At 39.5% G+C, this 19,451-nt stretch overlaps 2 protein-coding genes across 2 annotated transcripts; one reads left to right on the forward strand and one right to left on the reverse strand.

Moving 5' to 3' along the window:
• Window positions 1–118: 118 nt before the first annotated feature.
• Window positions 119–10,722, forward strand: cstf3 (cleavage stimulation factor, 3' pre-RNA, subunit 3). Its single transcript, XM_080884785.1, has 20 exons — window positions 119–344; window positions 924–1,028; window positions 1,200–1,295; window positions 6,054–6,086; window positions 6,667–6,764; window positions 6,844–6,910; window positions 6,999–7,033; window positions 7,115–7,241; window positions 7,340–7,417; window positions 7,529–7,691; window positions 7,955–8,064; window positions 8,197–8,313; window positions 8,406–8,624; window positions 8,721–8,823; window positions 8,951–9,020; window positions 9,120–9,315; window positions 9,429–9,579; window positions 9,700–9,794; window positions 9,925–9,985; window positions 10,166–10,722. Exons 1-20 carry the CDS (start codon window positions 318–320, stop codon window positions 10,363–10,365), a joined length of 2,151 nt encoding a protein of 716 aa, XP_080740911.1. The 5' UTR covers window positions 119–317; the 3' UTR covers window positions 10,366–10,722.
• Window positions 10,723–10,969: 247 nt separating this feature from the next.
• On the reverse strand, window positions 10,970–18,962 carry depdc7a (DEP domain containing 7, paralog a). Its single transcript, XM_080885509.1, has 9 exons — window positions 18,834–18,962; window positions 16,206–16,668; window positions 14,475–14,581; window positions 14,162–14,354; window positions 13,389–13,609; window positions 12,959–13,101; window positions 12,756–12,881; window positions 12,557–12,635; window positions 10,970–12,443 (listed from the first exon to the last, which is right to left on the reverse strand). The coding sequence occupies exons 2-9, from the start codon at window positions 16,658–16,660 to the stop codon at window positions 12,220–12,222; spliced, it is 1,548 nt and encodes a 515-aa protein (XP_080741635.1). The 5' UTR covers window positions 16,661–16,668; window positions 18,834–18,962; the 3' UTR covers window positions 10,970–12,219.
• Window positions 18,963–19,451: the final 489 nt, after the last annotated feature.

Here is a 19,451-nt window from a genome sequence, read left to right on the forward strand (position 1 = left end):
TAGATAAACTGCACTCAGAGGAGCGGGGCAAAGGGCACGCTGTCAAACTCGCTTTCGTAGAGATCGGCGCTTTATTTTGAAGGACTCGTGCCGGAACTGTTATTGTTGTTGCCATTGGCGGAGCGGAACACCAGTGTCACGCCATTTTAAGACATCGGCGAGCCGTTGAGCGGCTAGTCGCTTGATGGCAATGTGATCGTGTTTTTTGAAGCTATGCCGATTACGAAGTGTTTTTAAAAAAAACGTGCCATCGCGTTATTCTTTGAGTGTTCACACAATTGATAAAGACATTTCTAACCTAGGTTACTCTTCCAGCCATGTCGACGGAGGCAACGGCCGAACAGGTAGCTACACGCAGCGGGTCAAGCTAACCCGTGCTGAAAAGAATGCATGATTTACACCGTGTTATTTTGGATAATGTTAGCAAGTTGACAAAGCGGTAGTATTTGCTTATGTTTCGACTTATTCTACGTCGATTTTAGCTAGTACTAGTAGCAGATATGTATGTTTGGGTTACGACTGAAAGCTGCAAGTTTAGCCCGTCGTTCGCCATATTGAGTATAAGCGTTTGTAGTAAAGTCGCGACTTAACGCTTGTTGTTAAACCAATTGAGTTAATTTAAACACTTTTATAATCTATTAGTACACATCAATCGAATGTAGTCTTAGTCGCGCCACGTAAAAGGAGTTAACATGCCAGCTAATTGGACATTGTTCTGTATTTGTAATGTGAATTACCACCCAAATATTCGTAAATTTCTCTACCTGCAGTGTTGTAGCCAGTTATTCTATTATTGACTACCATAGAATACTAAACCTACTTATGTATGTTCTAAGCCTCAAGATGGGCCCTTAGATTAGTTTTTCCCAGCACTATTCAGAGGCATAACTATGTTGTCCCTGTGCCTTTGTGCTGTCTTGCAGGCAGCAGCAGAATATATCCCTGAGAAGGTGAAGAAGGCAGAGAAGAAGTTGGAAGAAAACCCATATGACCTTGACGCATGGAGCATTCTGATTCGAGAAGCACAGGTTTAGTGACACAGAGTTGTATTCCTGGGGTTAAGGAAACTGGGGAATAAGGGTGGCTGGGCTTGGGTTATAAACTGTTAGAATACAAAGCAGCCATAAAATCTTTTCCTCCCATGACTGGTTTTTGATATGTTAAATAGTGTGAGGTGTCAATGCATTTTCCTTCTTTAGAACCAACCCATAGACAAAGCAAGGAAGACATATGAGCGACTTGTCTCACAGTTCCCAAGTTCTGGCAGATTCTGGAAGCTATACATTGAAGCTGAGGTTAAGACTTTTGTTTTTAAATTTTATTTAGTGTGCATGGCTGGGATTTTAGTTTTTTCCTCAAATGATCAACAATGTGATTTTCACACGACCAAACTGTCTTACTTTAATGACCAATAAAGTCGCAACTCTTATTTTGGATCGCTGAGCCTGCCTACTTCAGCTGGAACTATTGGTCCTAAATTTTGTAGTTTTCATTACAAGATTGCCATCAACAGTCACGATTAACAAGTGATTTAAACCTGAAGGACATGGATTGAACATGTGTGAAGAATGATGTGGAACGCTTTATATTTCCCAGGCTCTTGCTTGACTTCTTAAGAGTTGTGCCTTTTTAAAAATTCAAAGGGGGAATTAGTTCTAACAGTATCTTTTCCACAAAATTCTTCTTATGTTCCCAGGATTTTAAAGTACACATTTTCTGCGCCATATTTTTAATGGGGTAAAGTGCATTTGTTGCATGTTTGGTCTGCAACAGTATTAAAACTATTTTAATAGTATTGGAGTGCATTAGCCTTTTATTCACTTGTTGTGTCAATTTATTGCCTCCTGTGTCATTTCTTTTGGGTAACTGTATAAAAACATTTTAACTGTGTGGCCCTTTCTTTCTCCCCACTCCTCCTGAAGACAAGTGACCCTATTGCCTCAATGCCATCAACAGGCTTCGCTGCTACTGATAGAATGACTTTTTATTCCCCCCCTCCCCAAACAAATAATTTTTGCTAACCAAATAAAATAACCTTGATGCCCTTCACCTTTGCAGAAGATGACTGCAACTGATTTTAAACCAGTGCTTTCCAAAAGTTACACAGGAACTTGCACCAAATCATCAGACTTTAGTTTCCAGTTAAAAGGCCACTCCTGCCTTCTGGAGACTTGCTACTTTTGTGCTGTGCACCAAATGTGGGTTTATTTGAGGTTCTAGTGGCTGTAGTTGGCTGGTTGAGGGGGTTTCTTCCCTGTGTGAAGTTACATCACCCCCATGTGTCCACCCCTGGTCTTCACACACTGAAATACAGGGAGAGATGTGCTTTTCCAAACAGACTAGTCTCTTCTAAAACGACCAGTAGCAATTTCCTTAATTTGCATCAGTAAAGCATCACTGTTAAAGTCCACACTTTTTAGGCCCTCTAAAAATATCAACAGCAAGCTATTAAAGAGTTGTCTACTATTACTGTTATTATTGGGTTATTGCTTGGTAATCTGCTGCAGACAAGCTAGAGGGTTAAAATAAAACAGTTGCATCTACACATCACTGGTGCCTTTTTTTTTTTTTTGGTCTGGAAGCTTGACTCGTAAACAATATTTTTATTTAAAGTCGCTCTATTTAAAAAAAAAAACAAACTTGAACATATGTGGTTTCTAACTTTAGATGTTTGCTTAGGATCCATTTTTTTTAAAGCAGGAAAGTAATTATAAATTTTAAACGAATAGTAGATACACCATCTACTGTCAGCTTTAAACAAAGCTGTGGACCTGCAGAAGACATGACAGTAGACTGATTTTTTTTTTTTTTTTTTTTCCCCATTTTACATAATATTAACATTTACAATAAAATGCAAAGCAAATAAAATGTAAACAGTACTGACATTAAAAAATATGGCATTTCAAGTTAAGTAAGCTTTTAGTGTGTGTAGTTTTAGAGGTCAGCTAGTAGCAACAGAAGATGGCAGGGAAGAGCTCTAAGCAAGTGTCAGATTTGTTATATGGATAAGCATGCTCGACTAATAAAGCTGATTTTTGAATCTGATCTTATACAATACTTTTAAAGTTTGTTTTGTTTTTTAAACCCACGTTGTTTAGTCCTCTTTCCCCACCAAACAGTTAATTCCAAAACCCCAAACCCAGTTTTTATTCCGGCATACTTGCATTAAGCCTTCTGTTAGCTGAAATAACAGTCAATAACTAAAACAGTGTTTTTTTTCCCCCAGCAACAGAAGGCCTTTTTATACTATCGTAGTTTGATGAATGTGTTAGTAATATATGTATATTTTTAAATTATTTTTTTTATTTTATGATAATGTAGAAAGAAAGTCTGTGTGGTAAGTATGTGGGGGATGATCTCAACTTAAAAAAAATTAAAGAGTTAAGTAGTCAAAAATCGTCATAGTGTTCTTCACTTAAAGTCGATGCAAAATTCTTTTGTGTGTGTTAGGCACATTTTCTAAAGACTTCATTTGCTCTGTGCAGATCATAGCATGTCTTCTTCATAACTCACCACTTTTGAAGACCTAGTTTTAGAGACCACGGCTCAGTTGGGTTTATGTTGAGACAGCACATTGATCAAAATACAAAGTTATGTCTGATTAATATAGGCACTTTATAGTGAGACTAACCAGCTGTTTTTAACTGTTAGACTGAGGTTTATCTATATTTTGTACCCTTACTAAAATATTTTACACGCAGTTTGTAAGAAGAGCTTAATGGGGCTAACTTACTTTGGGCTTCCTTCAGGGTGCATTAACTTGTTTGAGTTATACAGTATGAGCAGCCTGTGCTATGATGGATAATGTTTTGAGAGGAAACAACAGGGTAAAGTGTGCCTACGTTTGTTAAGTTCGTGTCTTGTTTTCTCTCAGAGTGGATCCTCCTGTATAACCTTTATGACTATGGGAACTAAATGCAGTTGAGCTACTGTGTATTCACATATGAACTGCAGATTTGCGCTACCATAACAGCAGTGTTGAAAGATAGCGGCCAGTACTGTATTCATTTGTTGGATGGTGGACCTCAAAAATTGGAAACTTAGAAAATCCGCACTCTTATACATTAGGACTATTTTGATTGCATTTCTCAGAAACTAGGGCACCTCAAGGAAAGTTCAGTGTAGTTATCTTCAACAAATAGTGGAGAAGTTGCGTTTAATTTTTTTTAATAGAAATTATGTGGCTTTACTAATCTTCTGCCTTGAAGTGCTTTCTCTACTTTAAGCTGTTTGTCTAATTATATTCATGTTTTTCTTGTGATCGTTCCATTTTTTTCAGTTGAAGTAAGCTGATAGTAAGCTTTAAATCATTAACAAAAAGGTGTGTTGCAGCAAGTCATCTCAAGTAGAATTTTGTGCTTGAAGCGATTATGCAACTTAGTGCAAAAAGGGATGTGGCATGTTAAATATCAGGAGGAGCTTTTCTACAACCACCTAGGCAGATGCATCCAAACAAAACATCACTGCAGTGTAATTTGTGCACATTATGTAACTTCTCTGTTCCAGTGTTACACAAAAACAGGATTTGCATCAGCTCTAGTAAAAGCTTTTGTTGACAAAGCTACCTGTGATTCTCTCACACTTAACCCTTTCAGCAAGTAACCCAACCAAATACACTACATTTCAGAAAGCTTAGACATTCTAGTATTAAATCTTATGCCATTTCTATTCCTATGTCAAAGCTTGCTTAAATAACTAAAGTTTTACTTTACTATATACATCGATCGATAGATATTAAGGTGGCCATTAAAGAGTTTATGATCTCATTTTTTTATCAACAAAGTACAGTGTTTGGTGGTAAAGGATTTTTAACTTGAATATTTCATCAAAATCTGATGTGGTGATATAAGTGTCCCCTAGATTTTTATTGTTTCTTGAGCAACATTTACATTCGAAGAAAAGTTTTGTCGCATGCAAAAGTTGCTGCACACCTTTGCAACTTTTCCTATTTTTTTAAAGAGTATTTAACAGTATTTATTTTTCGGAGTAACTGTAACAGGTTTTGAAGAGTTGTTCAAAGATTTACATGTCACTGTATTCTTCCTCTTATTATTAAAGGTTTACTGGTGCTTTATGTCTGGGTTTGTTGTTCTTTTTTTTAAAGAGTAGGAAGTGTAGGTTATTTCTTAAGCGCCTTAAGACATTTCCTAATGACTGAAAAAAATTGAAAATTGAGTTCCACCGTTAATTAATTGTAGTTGACCTTGAAATCTTTTATGTTAATGTTATTCTTGTAGGTCTAAAATGGCTTTTGTACATACCAGTGCAGTTACATTGGGCCTTACAGCCATAGGAACGTTGCAGTCTTAGTATTTTTGTTTAATAGGTCGCACAAAAACAACTAGTTTAGAATTTGGTCCACATTTCTGTAAATATTAACATTAATCTGTAAACTGTCTAAGCTGCAGTGTCAGGACATTGTTAATAATTTCATGACATCTCTGTGACGTTTTACATATTTAAGCCTCCTTAAGTGTGTTATAGGAGTGACCTTTGCTTTGTCAGTGTAGCCATGCAAAGTTATTGTTTTTGTTACCATAAGCCTAATTCAGCGCACCCACCCCCACCCCCCCCTAATCATTTTTCAAATTTTTATTATTGCACTATGGATAAAAATGGATGTGCTTACACATTTCTACAGTGCTTATGCCACAGAAATAACAGCCTTACCTCTACGTACCGGAGGATGGTTTCAGCTCATTTGTAGTAGGCCGTAAGAAATTCATCGCTGCAAATTTTTACTAATGGATCGAGCACACCTGAGGCTTTGAGCTATGTGGAAAAGGGCCCTTTTTTTTTTTCTCTGAATACTGGATTTCTCAGCCTGAAGTCCAATTTCAGTATTTTTCCTGGGTAATGTGGCGCAACTACAATGAAAATAAACCCCTTTCTAAAAGTAGTTTGTCATTCTTGTGTGAATTTCACTTTGTTGATCTTTGAGGTCGTGTATGTGCGTGCGTTTGTGAATGGTTGTTACATTTGCATGAATGCATGTTTCCGATAAGCCATAAAAGTACTGGAAAATTAACATTGGTTTACACTCTTATTTTCAGATCAAGGCTAAAAACTATGACAAGGTAGAAAAGGTAAGTGTCCGCCTCACTCGTGAAATCAAAGTGAAATTTTAAAATCTGGGAAGGGTGGTATGACTTCCTAAATACACTAGTTAAGTATTGTTTCTGATTTCAAAGGGAATATGCATACAGACAATTATAGTACCCATTAAAAAGCACCTGGAAATGGTGATTAAATAGAAAATATTAATTTTATAAATCAATAATAAGTCTTTGAAATGTTAGAAGTGGGTTAGTTGCTTTTTTGAACTCAATTGATGACACTTTGGGGGATTTTTCTCACTAGGTTTCCACACTAGCAGTGTGTCTTTAGATGTCTTTAAGCTTTTCAACATTTATCCCCCTTATAAATATTAAATAAAAACAATAAATTGATATACATGAAATACATTTTAGGTCAAAGATTTGAACATGAACAAATCTGGTATTCTGGGTTTAACTTCATGCCGTTAAATGTAGCAGTCCTGCTACATTGTAAACAGATGATCTGCATCCAGAGTCAGATAGTTAGGAGAAAGTGTTGTGACTGTATGTGACATATAAAAGTGTGTTTCCATCTGCTTTGTTGTCTAACATCTTCTGGCCCCTGTAGTTGTTTCAGAGATGCCTAATGAAAGTGTTGCACATCGACCTGTGGAAATGCTACCTCTCATATGTTCGAGAGACCAAAGGAAAGCTTCCCAGCTACAAGTAAGATGACAAGCTGCATTGTTTTATTGAGCATTTATTTACTGCCATACAATTTTCCACCTCCTCTTCTTGCCATCAGAGAGAAGATGGCCCAGGCTTATGACTTTGCCTTGGATAAAATTGGCATGGAAATTATGTCATATCAGGTATGCAAATCTGAACAATGTATTTGTACTAATGGTATGAGTGTTTTTTAAACTACTATTGCATAACCGCTATCTGTTACTCTTTCAGATCTGGGTGGATTACATCAATTTCCTCAAGGGAGTGTAAGTGATTTTTGTTTCATGACCTTATTGCTACTCAGCTCTCTTAGCATCTCTTTAATGTTGAAATTTTTGTTTTATTAGTGAGGCTGTGGGTTCATATGCAGAGAACCAGCGAATCACCGCAGTACGGCGGGTGTACCAGAGAGGCTGCGTGAACCCGATGATCAACATTGAACAGCTCTGGAGAGATTATAGCAAATATGAAGAGGCGGGTGGTCCACCTTTTTCTGCTCTTAAATGGAGCTTTTGGTTTTTCATCATGAGTACCGAGTGACTGGTAGACTGACTTGTCTGTCTCACAAACAGGGTATCAATGTACATTTGGCCAAAAAGATGATTGAGGATCGAAGTAGAGACTACATGAATGCCAGGAGAGTAGCTAAGGTGAGATATTGCACAGTGTCCCAAGTATGTACAGGCCTACGTGCAGTCCTTTGTCCTGTGTAGTCTCATTATAAAGCTAATACAGATTTCTGTATTGTTTCCATATTTCAGGAGTATGAGACAGTGATGAAAGGGCTGGACAGGAATGCACCATCAGTACCACCTCAGAACTCCCCTCAGGAAGCACAGCAGGTGGAAATGTGGAAGAAGTACATTCAGTGGGAAAAAAGCAACCCACTGCGCACAGAAGACCAGACCCTCATTACAAAGAGAGGTAACTGCTTGTGGCCAAGCTGTTGTTGGTAAATCTTATTCTGTGTTTGTGTCGGGAGGACTGTAATTCCAGTTGTTATGCTGATATGTAATTTTTTAGTACGTTTTCAACTGTAGTCAGTGGGTAATGCATGACATGTGGGATTGAAGCCACTAGAGGGCGTGGATTGACGCCTTTCTCCACGTGCATTCTTGAGATGTGCTTAACCTCAGGTGGTGAAGAGCCAATATTTTAGTCACTAACTCTTATTTTTTGTGGTGCAGTGATGTTTGCCTATGAACAGTGCCTGCTCGTCCTGGGCCACCATCCTGACATATGGTATGAGGCAGCACAGTACCTGGAGCAGTCCAGCAAACTTTTGGCAGAGAAAGGGGTAAGAGATTAACCTTATCATTGTGAAATTTAATGTGTATTTTTGTTTAAAGGCTCTTAAGTATTTTTCAAATAAAGCCAAACTTCAGCTCAAACAGTCCCATAAGTCTGTATTTCTCCCCCTACCCCTCAGGACATGAATAACTCAAAGCTGTTCAGCGATGAGGCAGCTAACATCTATGAACGTGCCATCGGGACTCTTCTGAAAAAGAACATGCTTCTATACTTTGCTTTTGCTGACTATGAGGAGGTGAGGGTCCATTACGAACTCTGCACACGCTGTAACCCAGACTGAAAGAGGCACGCTGGCTTATCGGCACATTTCCTTTTCTGCTGTCTTAGAGTCGCATGAAGTACGAAAAGGTCCACAGCATCTATAACAAGTTGTTGGCGATTGAAGACATCGACCCCACACTGGTCTACATCCAGTACATGAAGTTTGCCAGGAGAGCCGAGGGCATCAAATCAGGTCGCACCATCTTTAAAAAAGCCAGAGAAGATCCACGCACACGTCATCATGTGTACGTCACCGCAGCGCTCATGGAATACTACTGCAGCAAGGTAAGAACACGTGATCAGATGTGTAGTGTATGAACTGTGTGTTTTTCACGCATACACGTCTAAGGGCTTTTGTTGTTTTTGTTTTTTTGTTAAAAGGATAAATCAGTGGCCTTTAAAATTTTTGAGCTGGGTTTGAAGAAGTATGGCGACATTCCAGAGTACATACTTGCATACATCGATTACCTCTCACACCTCAATGGTACGTAACAAGTTCTGTGGGTTACTTTTGATATCAAAGAAATAGTGATGTCTTAGTTTCTTCCTTTGTAATGCAAAAATGTCTCCTGTTGTTGTTGTAAATAATCAGGGGGGTTTTTGGCTTTCAGAGGATAACAACACCAGGGTTTTGTTTGAACGTGTCCTCACCTCAGGAAGCTTATCACCAGAAAAATCGGGGTAATGTCAAATATTGAATAAATTGCATACATGTACGTTTATGTCATAACTGTCGATATCAATGTTTATTAACTGTGATGTGTGTTTTGTTTTTTTCAGTGAGATCTGGGCCCGGTTCCTTGCCTTCGAGAGCAACATAGGAGACCTAGCCAGTATTCTGAAAGTCGAGCGCAGGCGTTTCATGGCCTTTAAGGATGAATACGAGGGAAAAGAAACGGCCTTACTCGTAGATAGATACAAGTTTATGGACCTCTATCCCTGCTCCACCAGTGAACTCAAGGCCCTTGGATACAAGGTGTGTGTTTTCCCATTTGGCGTCGCAGTATCCTGTTCCTGCAAAATAAGCAGATTCCAGCTTTTCTGCTGACATGAACTGATACTTAATTTGTATCCGTGTCTTTTTTGTAGGATGTGTCACGTGCCAAACTGGCAGCACTTCTACCAGAGACTGTGGTGGCACCCTCTGTACCTGCTTTAAAGGACGAAGTTGACCGTAAACCTGAGTATCCCAAACCAGACACAAATCAGATGATCCCCTTCCAGCCACGTCACCTTGCCCGTACGTAGTCCTCAAATCCAGTAAACCTACGAGCACGATGCATCTTTCCACTGCTCTCTCTGCTGCATAAAGCATGAAAGGATTCATCTTTGACGTAGCTTCTCGTGTTTCTCCCTGCAGCTCCAGGTTTACACCCTGTCCCTGGTGGAGTTTTCCCAGTCCCCCCAGCTGCTGTCATCCTAATGAAGCTGCTCCCTCCGCCTACGTGCTTCACTGTTAGTAGCAGCAGCTTAACACTTATCAAGCTCATATTTACTGGCAATGAATAAAAGATGTTAGGAACAGTTTTTTCCCCTCTCCTTGCTGCTTGGATTCAAAAGAGTGTGTGATTGTTTGTTGCTGCAGGGTCCCTTTGTTCAAGTGGATGAGCTCATGGAAACTTTCAGGAGATGCACACTTCCTGAGAGTAAGTCTTTATTTAGGATGAATCCATACAACTTCTATTTTTAGTCACATTAGAAGAAAAGCTGTGGTGATGGATGCTGTAGTGACAGAGCAGCTGTTTTACACTGCCTAATTGTGTGTTAACAGGTTGTTGTACTTTTCATTTGACCTGCTTCTCTTTTTTTACCCCTGCTCTTTGTAGCTGTTGATGCTGCTGTAGAGCTGATCACTGGTAGACAGCCTGATGTAGGAGGGGAGGGCAACGGATCCATGGAGAACCACACTATTGCCAAGTCACTCAAGAGGCCTAACGCAGACTCAGACGAGGAGGATGATAAAGGAGCGATCGCTCCTCCCATACACGACATCTACCGCGCACGCCAACAGAAGAGGATTCGATAAACTAAAGAATGTAATCTTTAACCACTGGTCCTATAGGATAAATGTACATGTCCACCTGACAGATTATACATCAGCTGATCTTGGTACAGAAGAGCAGTGTACACACACAAACCTACAGAAAGTCTGCGCACCTGAGTGTTTTCGTGGCTTTTGTTTTGTCAGCAGTTCTTATTTTTAAAGACTGACCATTATACTGTACAAAATTTTTAATTCAGCCTTTGACTTTGGCACACCTCCCAGTTTTGGCAATGTTTGATGAGGAATTGCAAAGTGGAAGCAAGCTCCTTTTTTCCCTTTTCCTTTTTTTTTTAGATAACTGGAGGAAAGACAATTTCTTTCAATAAAAGTGAGAAAGAAGTAACCCGACTGTGCTCTTTTTTGGGGGGGGGGGGTTGACTTTGAAACTGAAGTAACGCTTCATTGTGACAACTACCAGCAGGGGGCACAATATAAAACTTTACAATTTTTGTGGGAGAATCTATGTTTTGTCTATAAATTTAATAACTAAAGACTTAAACAATTAGTTGGTTAGCAGCATTTTGCTGTCACTATCAAGCAGATCTTCATTTTATGACAAATTCAAAAACACTGCACATAAGCAACCATTTTTAATACCAACCAGCTGCTTGTTTTCACATGGTGCTCAGAAGGTAATTTTCTCTACCTAGCACAGCTTTGTATGCTCTTTAGCAACATACAATCTGCCCAATCCATACGACACAAATTCTTACAGAAGCAAAAACAATGCATATGATGCAAATAACGCATATAAAGTAAAGTAGTTGTCGGTCTTCTCACAGCTTTTAGTAGTTTCAATTTATTACAGATATTTTAGTTTTGTGATTTAGTGTTCTAGCTTCAAATTATCTCAGGACTCCGTAACCATTCACTTTCTTATTTAACAAACAGGATGAAAACTGTTTCACATTTCCTCTTAAACTCAGCTGAAAGCAACATTAGATTTCAGTCAGTCAAGTAATAAAAAAATGAATGCAACGGTCTGTTGAACAAAAATAATTTGTTAAAGTAAACTAACAACTGGAACACTGATGGGTTTTTCAGCATTCTGGTGGCAAATTATTTTTTTCATATAAACACATTTTGTGTGGAATCTACAAATTTTAGATCCTTCTTAAGTTTATATAGTGTTCCATAGAAATATGGAAGCAATTTCCTTGTCTCGTGCAGAGGGTTTTATTGAACCTTACTTAAAAGGCATTGAAGCTGCCACTAAAATGGAGCTAAGGTTTTCAGTTACAAAAGAAAAAAAAAAAAGCACAAACATCTGTTTTGTTGATGTGATGCGACAAACAAAAACCCAGAGGGTTGATTCTCATGAATGCGTCTTATTGTTTACTACAGTTCAACATCAGACTTTCAAATTTCCAGTTTCAAATTTCCGTTTGAGGGTTACTTACACAAAGCTATACTGTACATCGCATTGAGAACATTTTGACTGGTAACACTGTTTCTATTGCACAAACACACGGAACATTTACATCTTTAAAAAATAAAAATCTGGCAAGCAGATTTGCCCTTTTCTGCCTACAAAACATCAAGCCATCAAGATGGTTTGCAGTGAGAAAAGGGAGGGGGGGGGGAATCACTAAAGAACACTTGGTTCATTTTGTCTTTCTCGGAAAGTAACAGTTTCATTTAAAACTTCATGTTAGCGTCCTGCACCAAAAGAAAATGTCAAGTTCCTTAAATAATTAAGATTATTAAAATTCACATTTGCGTTCAGTAGTCTAAATAAAATCCACTCGCTGACATGGACGTTTTCACATCATCTGGATTGCATTGGCTTTTTTCTTCTTTACCTTATAGTATATGGTCTTTTTAAATTAATAAATATTATTGTAACAACATGTTGATACTGGACAATTTATTTCCAAAGTACTGAACGAATATCTCCGGATGGCCTTTATAAAACTGTCCAAGCAGCCGTCTCTTTTCTTTATCAGAGAGCGTAGGGCTCTCGTGGACTGTCCGCAATAAAGACACGAGCTCCTCTTTAGTGGTTTTTCGTGCGTTTTGTGAATACACCTCAGTGCTTACTCTTGTTGAGTACGCTGATCCTGGAGTAAAGAGAGACAGAAAACCAAAAATTAATTCCTCTTTATGCCCCCAGTTAACAGTTAAATATCTGAATGTACGCAATGATGCCTGTGAGGGGTAAAAATCTGCAAACCTGTCAACATATCTGGATCCTTCCCTTTCACAATATTCGTTATTCTGTCACTAACCATCTTGTGCAGTGAGACAGGAATCTGGTGGGAGAGACAGCAAAATATTATAACTTCTCCTACAAACAAATATGCTGTTACTTGTTTGTAGCGGCTGTAAAGGACATAAGATAACATCCCTCCTACAACACTGGGAACACTCACTTTGAACAGATCACAGTGGTTATCCATCATGAACAGAACCATCAAGTCCACCTTTCCTTTGGCGAGTCTTCTGCTGTAGACGATGGCACGTGAGAAAGACCTTTTCACTGCCATTCGGTTCTCAATCTAGGAGAATTATGTAGGGTTAGTAAAAAGCCAGCAAAAATGTACAGACTTCCACAAGATACACCCTTAGCGCTGACCTCTTTGTGCAGTTTGACCTCCTCCGGTTTGGCTGCAACAGACATGAATCTCAGGAGCCGACGCAGCTCCTCCCTGCTGCGAGAGTCCTGCAGCTTCAGGCTCAGCTGGAGCGCTTCCACAGCTTGCTCTCGCTTCCCGTTCACTGTCGATAAAGCACAAAATTTGCATTAAAAAGGCAGGGATGCAGTTACATAAACCGCCTCTGTCAGTGCGCCCCAGGGTGGCTGTGGCTACAATGTAGCTTGCCATCACCAGTGTGTGAATGTGTGTGTGAATGGGTGGATGACTGGATATGTAAAGCGCTTTGGGGTCCTTCGGGACTAGTAAAGCGCTATATAAAATACAGGCCATTTACCATTTAAAATCTGATTCACATCTATCACTGTAAACTTGTATCTGTACAAAAGATCTGACAGAGCCTTCTCATACCGAGTAGTTCGGAAATGCCGCAGTGGATATCGAAAATTTGGTTGCTAAGCAGAGGTGGCTGTTGTGTGTGTCCGTAGTGCTTAGTCAGGACTTGATACAGTAGTCTTTTACACCGGATCAGGTCGTCTCCACAGGCGGCCAGACCTCGGCTGATCTCCACCACCAGGTCATCAGGCAGAAACTCCAGACAGTCCACTGCTCCTGACATCCACTCATCAGCCCTGAAGAGAGGAAAGTATTATGATTTAATATTTATATGTGAATTTGAAATTTGGCCTTTATTATTAGAATTAATAAACAAAGTTCAAGGCAGTCTGAAGTCAAACTGAGGTTTTGCAGTTTTGTGGTGTGCATATAACTACTACATGTAAATGCAGGGACACTACACAGTTCCAATGAATAACCATTATTACGATGACTCTTATCTCTACACCTCCACATAATTTTACTACCAAATAAAAAAAAGCAGTGGTCAATTGGTGAGCGCTTTTCTTTAAGTTAAAGAGCAGGACAAGTGCAAATAGAAAAAGCAGTGGTCAATTGGTGAGCGCTTTTCTTTAAGTTAAAGAGCAGGACAAGTGCAAATAGACATGCTGTGCCATTCTATACACATTCTATGTCGGCAGAGCAGCAGAAAATGAGTATCAGCAGACCAGCTAATCTGGTGAGGCGTGGCGTGAAGGTCTTAAAGTCTAACAAAGGTCACCAGAAACACTCATGTGAATTGATCAACGTTTATAAAACGAAGAAGAAGAAAAAATGAGTGGACTTACTGAGCCTCACTGAAGGCCTTCAGAACCTCTCTGTCTAGGTAGCTTGATGTATACAACAGGTCCGGGTCGCTGTCCATGCCATGTAGGGCACGCCTCGATGTCTCCTTGCCCTCTAACAAACTCTCCAACAGGGGGAGCTCTATTAACTGCAACAGTCTGAACACTGCCTGCTGGTGCCACACTTCATCTACAACTGTGAAAACACCATACAAGTCACAAATACACAGACACGTCGAGAATGCTGAGTCATGTTCAGCATGAAAACACGACGCCTGTTTTATGTCACGCTCATCAAAGACAGAAAGCAACTTACGCTCTTGCGAGAGGCCGAGGTTGATCATCTGAGGGGTAATCGTCGAGCTGAGGTTGAGGTTTCCCAGCACGTCCTCAAGTGATTTGTCTGTTGTTTGCGCTTCTTTCCTGCAGAGTTGCGTAATAGCAGCAATCAGTCAAAACAGAGGAGGCAAAATAAACAGACATATTACAGGAAGAGAAGTGGCATCAGTAAACAAATGTTTTATGGAGTATGTCTGATTCAATCACAGTTTGCTGCTGTTTTGATTGTGCATATTTCATTTTTAAAAATGCTTATTTTGCAAATAAGTGTTTTGCAAATGAGCTATTTCTGACTGAAATTAAATAGGACAAACAGGATTTCCATTAAACAACAGCCACTGTTTTCCCTGTTTGTTTAAATTATACCTATTAAGACTGACTTAACCCATGCTGCAAATAACAAAAGCCTTGTCCAAACACTAAAACAGCATATGGTTCCTTTGAATCTTTCATCTCTCATTACAGCCATCAGACCTGCTGTCTGCCCATGTCTGTCCCTCCCACAACAAGATCAGATTTTAAAGAGATCAAAAGAGTGTAAACACAAAGTGCTGAGGCCATGTGTTAGCCCGTATGCTTAATGCATTCTGCCAACCTTTGCTATCCTAACAGCCTCTGTAAAACTCTGAACTCTCCAGCATCAAGGTAAAGGAAATTTTAAAGTTTAGATGCTCACCACGATATTTGTTTATATGCTTTCAAGCCGAGGCAGATGAGATGAAGCCAAGAAGAAGAAGTTTGATCGAAATCCTTACAGTTTACGAATGTGTGCAAGTGTTTTATGTGAGCAAGTCTTTATATCGTTAATTTAATCTGATGTTTGTTTTGATACATTAGTGGTGCATTCATCTTGGCCAGATATCCCATGTAAAAGAGATTCTTGATGTCAGTGATTTAACTGGATAAATAAAGCTTAAAAAAATTAAACAATAAAATGTACAATTTTGTGTTTCAAAAGTGTGTCACAATTGGGAGGTCACCCAAGAAGTTAGTGTTATAAAAGAGGTCTCACATATTAACATAACACCTTGATTGATGATGGTCGTAACTTGATCTATACTAGCCTGCAAATCATTCCACCCATTTTCTGTTTTTGTGCTCAGCTTTATTTTCAGTATTCAGACAATCACGATGGATGGATGTGGCACAGGAGGTAAAGCAGGTTGGCTACTGACTGAGAGCTTGATGGTTTAGGGTCTGACATGTCAAAGTATCCTTGGACAGTTGCTCCCAATACATCGATCAAAGTGTGAGTGCGTGACTGTTATGTCAAAACTGCTTAGGGATAGAACAAGGAACAAGGTGCTTATATGAATATAGGTGAATAAGGCTTGCAGTAGGAAAGCGCTTTGAGTGCTCAAATAAGAGCAGAAAAGCACCATGTTAGTACCATTCCAGTCCAAACCCTCAATTTGAAAACAAATCAAATACTTGGGAGATAAATCAGTATGATTTATATCTACCTAATCATTATTTATAAAATACTAGATTTGGGAAAAAGCATTAACTGAAAATTATCAACTGAAACTGAAAATTTGTGAAATCAATGCATGACTGAATGTTCTGACTCTAAAACCTTTTGTTCATGCCAAACCAGTTTTTAGAAATCTTACTATCTGAAGCTAAACTGGATTTAACAATTACCTTAAAGGAATGAGAGCTAAGCAAATCACAGATTACATCTAAAATAGTTACTTTATGTCTGTACCTTTCCCGTAGAGGACTATAGCCCTTTGTGTTTCTTTCAATGCTCGGTGAGTCATAGCCACTCTCAATGGTATTAGTGGAAAGGGAATTGGTGCCAGTCAGCGTAGAAGACGAGTTGTTTTCTGGACTCAGGAACCTGTATAAACTGAAACTGCTGTCCTCAAATGTAGTTTTCTTCTTTTCCTTCCCAAATACTTTAATTCCCACCGGCTCAAATACCCTTGAGTCCATGAGCGCCTGACAAAGTTTGACAGCTTTATAGCGGGCTACTGCTTCATCTCCAAAAAAACGGTTGAGGGTGATGTGTGCCAGCACCACATCCACTGCCTCTGAACCCAAGAAACAGTCATGGTAAGACTTCAGGTTGTGACGCCGACGCTTGACCTCCACGCGAGTATGCAGATTCGAAATGATGCTGGTCCAGATGTAGGTGGCTCGGAAAGGCTTCCCAGCCATGCCTCGTTCTGATGGAAGGAGTCAAGAGAAAGTGTTAGAAAGCTGTGACTAATGATTAATGATGATATTGTGAGTTTTCCTTTCACTCCAGATAGCCTAACCCATGTTCTACTAACTACTACCACATCTTCAACAATTGATCGTGCAGTTTGTCAACAAATCTTCTTTCCTGTTCTGTGTTTGATTGTTGGGTCTTTCGTATTTTTGTCTTTGGAAAGAAAAACAAAAAAAACTGTGTCATCCACCACAGGCCAGACTGGTGAAAGAAAGCAGAGCTAGCCTTGTTGAGATGTTGGTGTGGCTTTCATCTCACAACAGGAAACATTTAAAGCCTGCTGAGCAAATGTTAGGAGTGAATTGGAGAGAGGCTCGCTGAGGCCAGGTGCCATAAATCAGAAACTGACAGCAACAGCCAGACTCCATGTTATGATAGCACAACATGACAAAAATGATTACTGACCTATCTGTAAAACTGGAATGTGAAAAGCACTTGGGAACAATACAGCGGCAAGCAGATGTTCTCCCACTCTTTTTAAAGATACAACAGCTCATTGAGAACACAGAGAAGTGTGTGCCCGCTAATCTCGGTGATCTGTTGCCTAATGACATACAGCTACGTCAAACCACTTCTTCCTCTGGGAGAGAAGAAACTGTCCTCAGTGCAGATTTACATATCGGGAAAGAACAACTGGGGCTGCAGCTGTTCAAGGAAGAACACCTTGCAAAGGTTTGTATGCATAATAGGAACATAACAGGGCGATGAGGCACTGATTTGAAATGTTTATTTCATTACTTTAAGACACTGAGAAAAGATTTAAATCCATACTATGCACACGACAGTCAAAAATTAATGTAAACTCCCAATGAAAGACTTTTTTTTTTTTTTTAAAGATTTACCATGCTTTTTGTTAAGCGTAATTAGCAAAAGGAAAGAGCTGCATTATCACAATGAAATCCTTGATTTAGGAGTTGCAGCAAGACCATCTGGAGAATCCCTTCAGGGGTCCCTGGATTAGCAGGATTACCACAGTAAATTCGGATTTGATCAATTTCTATTAATGCTCGTTAAAAAGAAAAGAAAAAAGTGGGGAGGTCAGATATGGGTCAAAGCAATCCTGGGAACAGGCTGTGCTCTGTCACCTCTTGTTGCTTGCGCCAGGTTGAGATTTGAGCCCTGTTTGCATAGTTGACCCCAGTCACCTTCCCTATGACTATTGTCCTCTCTATATAATAATAATAATAATAATAATAATATAAAAAGGGAGAATGCAAGGAGTGTCAGGTCTGCATTTCAGCTCAGGATAATAGTGCACTTCTGTTTGTACACATCAGTGGGGTAAATAATCGCACAGGGAGCATTCAGCACTGTGATCATTCCCTCGTGAGAATGCTGGCTCATACAGGTGTTCCTACTGCAGTAAAGGGAAAAGATTTAGATTTTTTAGATTTAGATTTTTTTTTTTTTAAACAAGAAAGAGGACCAATGCTTAAAAAGAGGCCTAAGATGAGAAGCAGTGCAGCACCATCAGACCTAAAACAGCAGGTTCTTAATAGCCTGTGGCAGATTCCTTCATTCGTCCAACATGTTGTGACTAGTAAGATTAACTGATCAAGCTTCAGGGCACAACATGAACACGCTATGGCTGAACCCCGTTTGGCTTTTTGGCCCCTATGGATTGGAATCCACATCGTAGACGCTGGCCCACGTCCACACAAAATACCCTTTTCTACCTTTCTACCCGCTGTTTTTAACATAAACACTGCCCCACCTGCTGCTACACTCAGCAAATGTCAAACTGTCCCAAAAAAGTTGCGACCTATCAGTTATTAACTCATTCTCTGAAGAGTTAACAGAGCATAAAAATAGGCTGGAATTCATGAAGGTCATCCTCCTTTTAAAAGTATACTTTCTGTAAAGATTAACCGTGGTTTGTCATTTTTCACAACGACTTCACTGAATCAAGCTTTCTGATTTCTTTCCTGCTCCAGACGCACGGAGTGCGTAAAATCCATGAAATCGACATTAAATTGGGATTAAAAGACACATGTCGATAACGCAGATTACAAACCTAAGTAAGGAAACTCCTCAGATTGCAACAATATATTTACCACACGCACAAAAAAAGTAACATCTGGCTTGGTGAAGTCCGTGAAGTGGTTAAATCGATCTTACCTGGTGTTCGATGAACGAAAACTTCCTCCAGTGACTGTAAAGAAAGCCATTCAGACCATGTCCCGGTCTTCAATACACACCGTGACGCTCGCAACTAAACTACAGTCAACGCCGAAACTGTCTCCTCCCACCCCGATACATTATTCATGACCCAATCACCGCCTTCCCAGCGTGATAACGAGGCTCTCACTGTTTCCCTGAAGTTTAACAAAGGCTCATTAAGTACCTTATTTTGCATCTTACATTGTTTTTACGCTTATCTCCACCAACTGAAACTAAATAAATGGAAGGCAAGCGATTACTACCACTGTTACAATCAAACAAGGTTTCACTATCGGCGTTAGCTTTAATTATTTTATCATTTGGTCATTATAATAGGATGCAGTGTGATCTGCAAAGGTGCTTATAAAAAAACCTCCCTGACTGGTGCAATCTGGAGTTACAGTAAATGCCTTTCATTTTCAAGTAATGCTCCAGCATCTAGGAAGCTTTCACATAACCTTTTACTTACTAGGTCACACCCTAAAAGCATACAGAGGAAGTAAATCTGGCCTGATTAAAAACCTGCAGATATACAGTGGGGCAAAAAAGTATTTAGTCAGCCACCGATTGTGCAAG

Source organism: Rhamphochromis sp. 'chilingali' (assembly GCF_963969265.1).
Source record: "Rhamphochromis sp. 'chilingali' genome assembly, chromosome: 6".
Classification (NCBI taxonomy): domain Eukaryota; kingdom Metazoa; phylum Chordata; class Actinopteri; order Cichliformes; family Cichlidae; genus Rhamphochromis; species Rhamphochromis sp. 'chilingali'.

Coding starts and splice junctions, on each gene's coding strand:
- cstf3 (XM_080884785.1), top strand. CDS start 318: ATGTCGACGGAGGCAACGGCCGAACAG. Junction 7,242..7,339: donor ATTATAGCAAATATGAAGAG/GCGGGTGGTCCA, acceptor TCTCACAAACAG/GGTATCAATGTACATTTGGC. Junction 8,625..8,720: donor TGGAATACTACTGCAGCAAG/GTAAGAACACGT, acceptor TTTTGTTAAAAG/GATAAATCAGTGGCCTTTAA.
- depdc7a (XM_080885509.1), bottom strand. CDS start 16,660: ATGGCTGGGAAGCCTTTCCGAGCCACCTACATCTGGACCAGCATCATT. Junction 14,355..14,474: donor CCTCGGCCTCTCGCAAGAGC/GTAAGTTGCTTT, acceptor GTGTTTTCACAG/TTGTAGATGAAGTGTGGCAC. Junction 12,636..12,755: donor ACCACTGTGATCTGTTCAAA/GTGAGTGTTCCC, acceptor CTCTCCCACCAG/ATTCCTGTCTCACTGCACAA.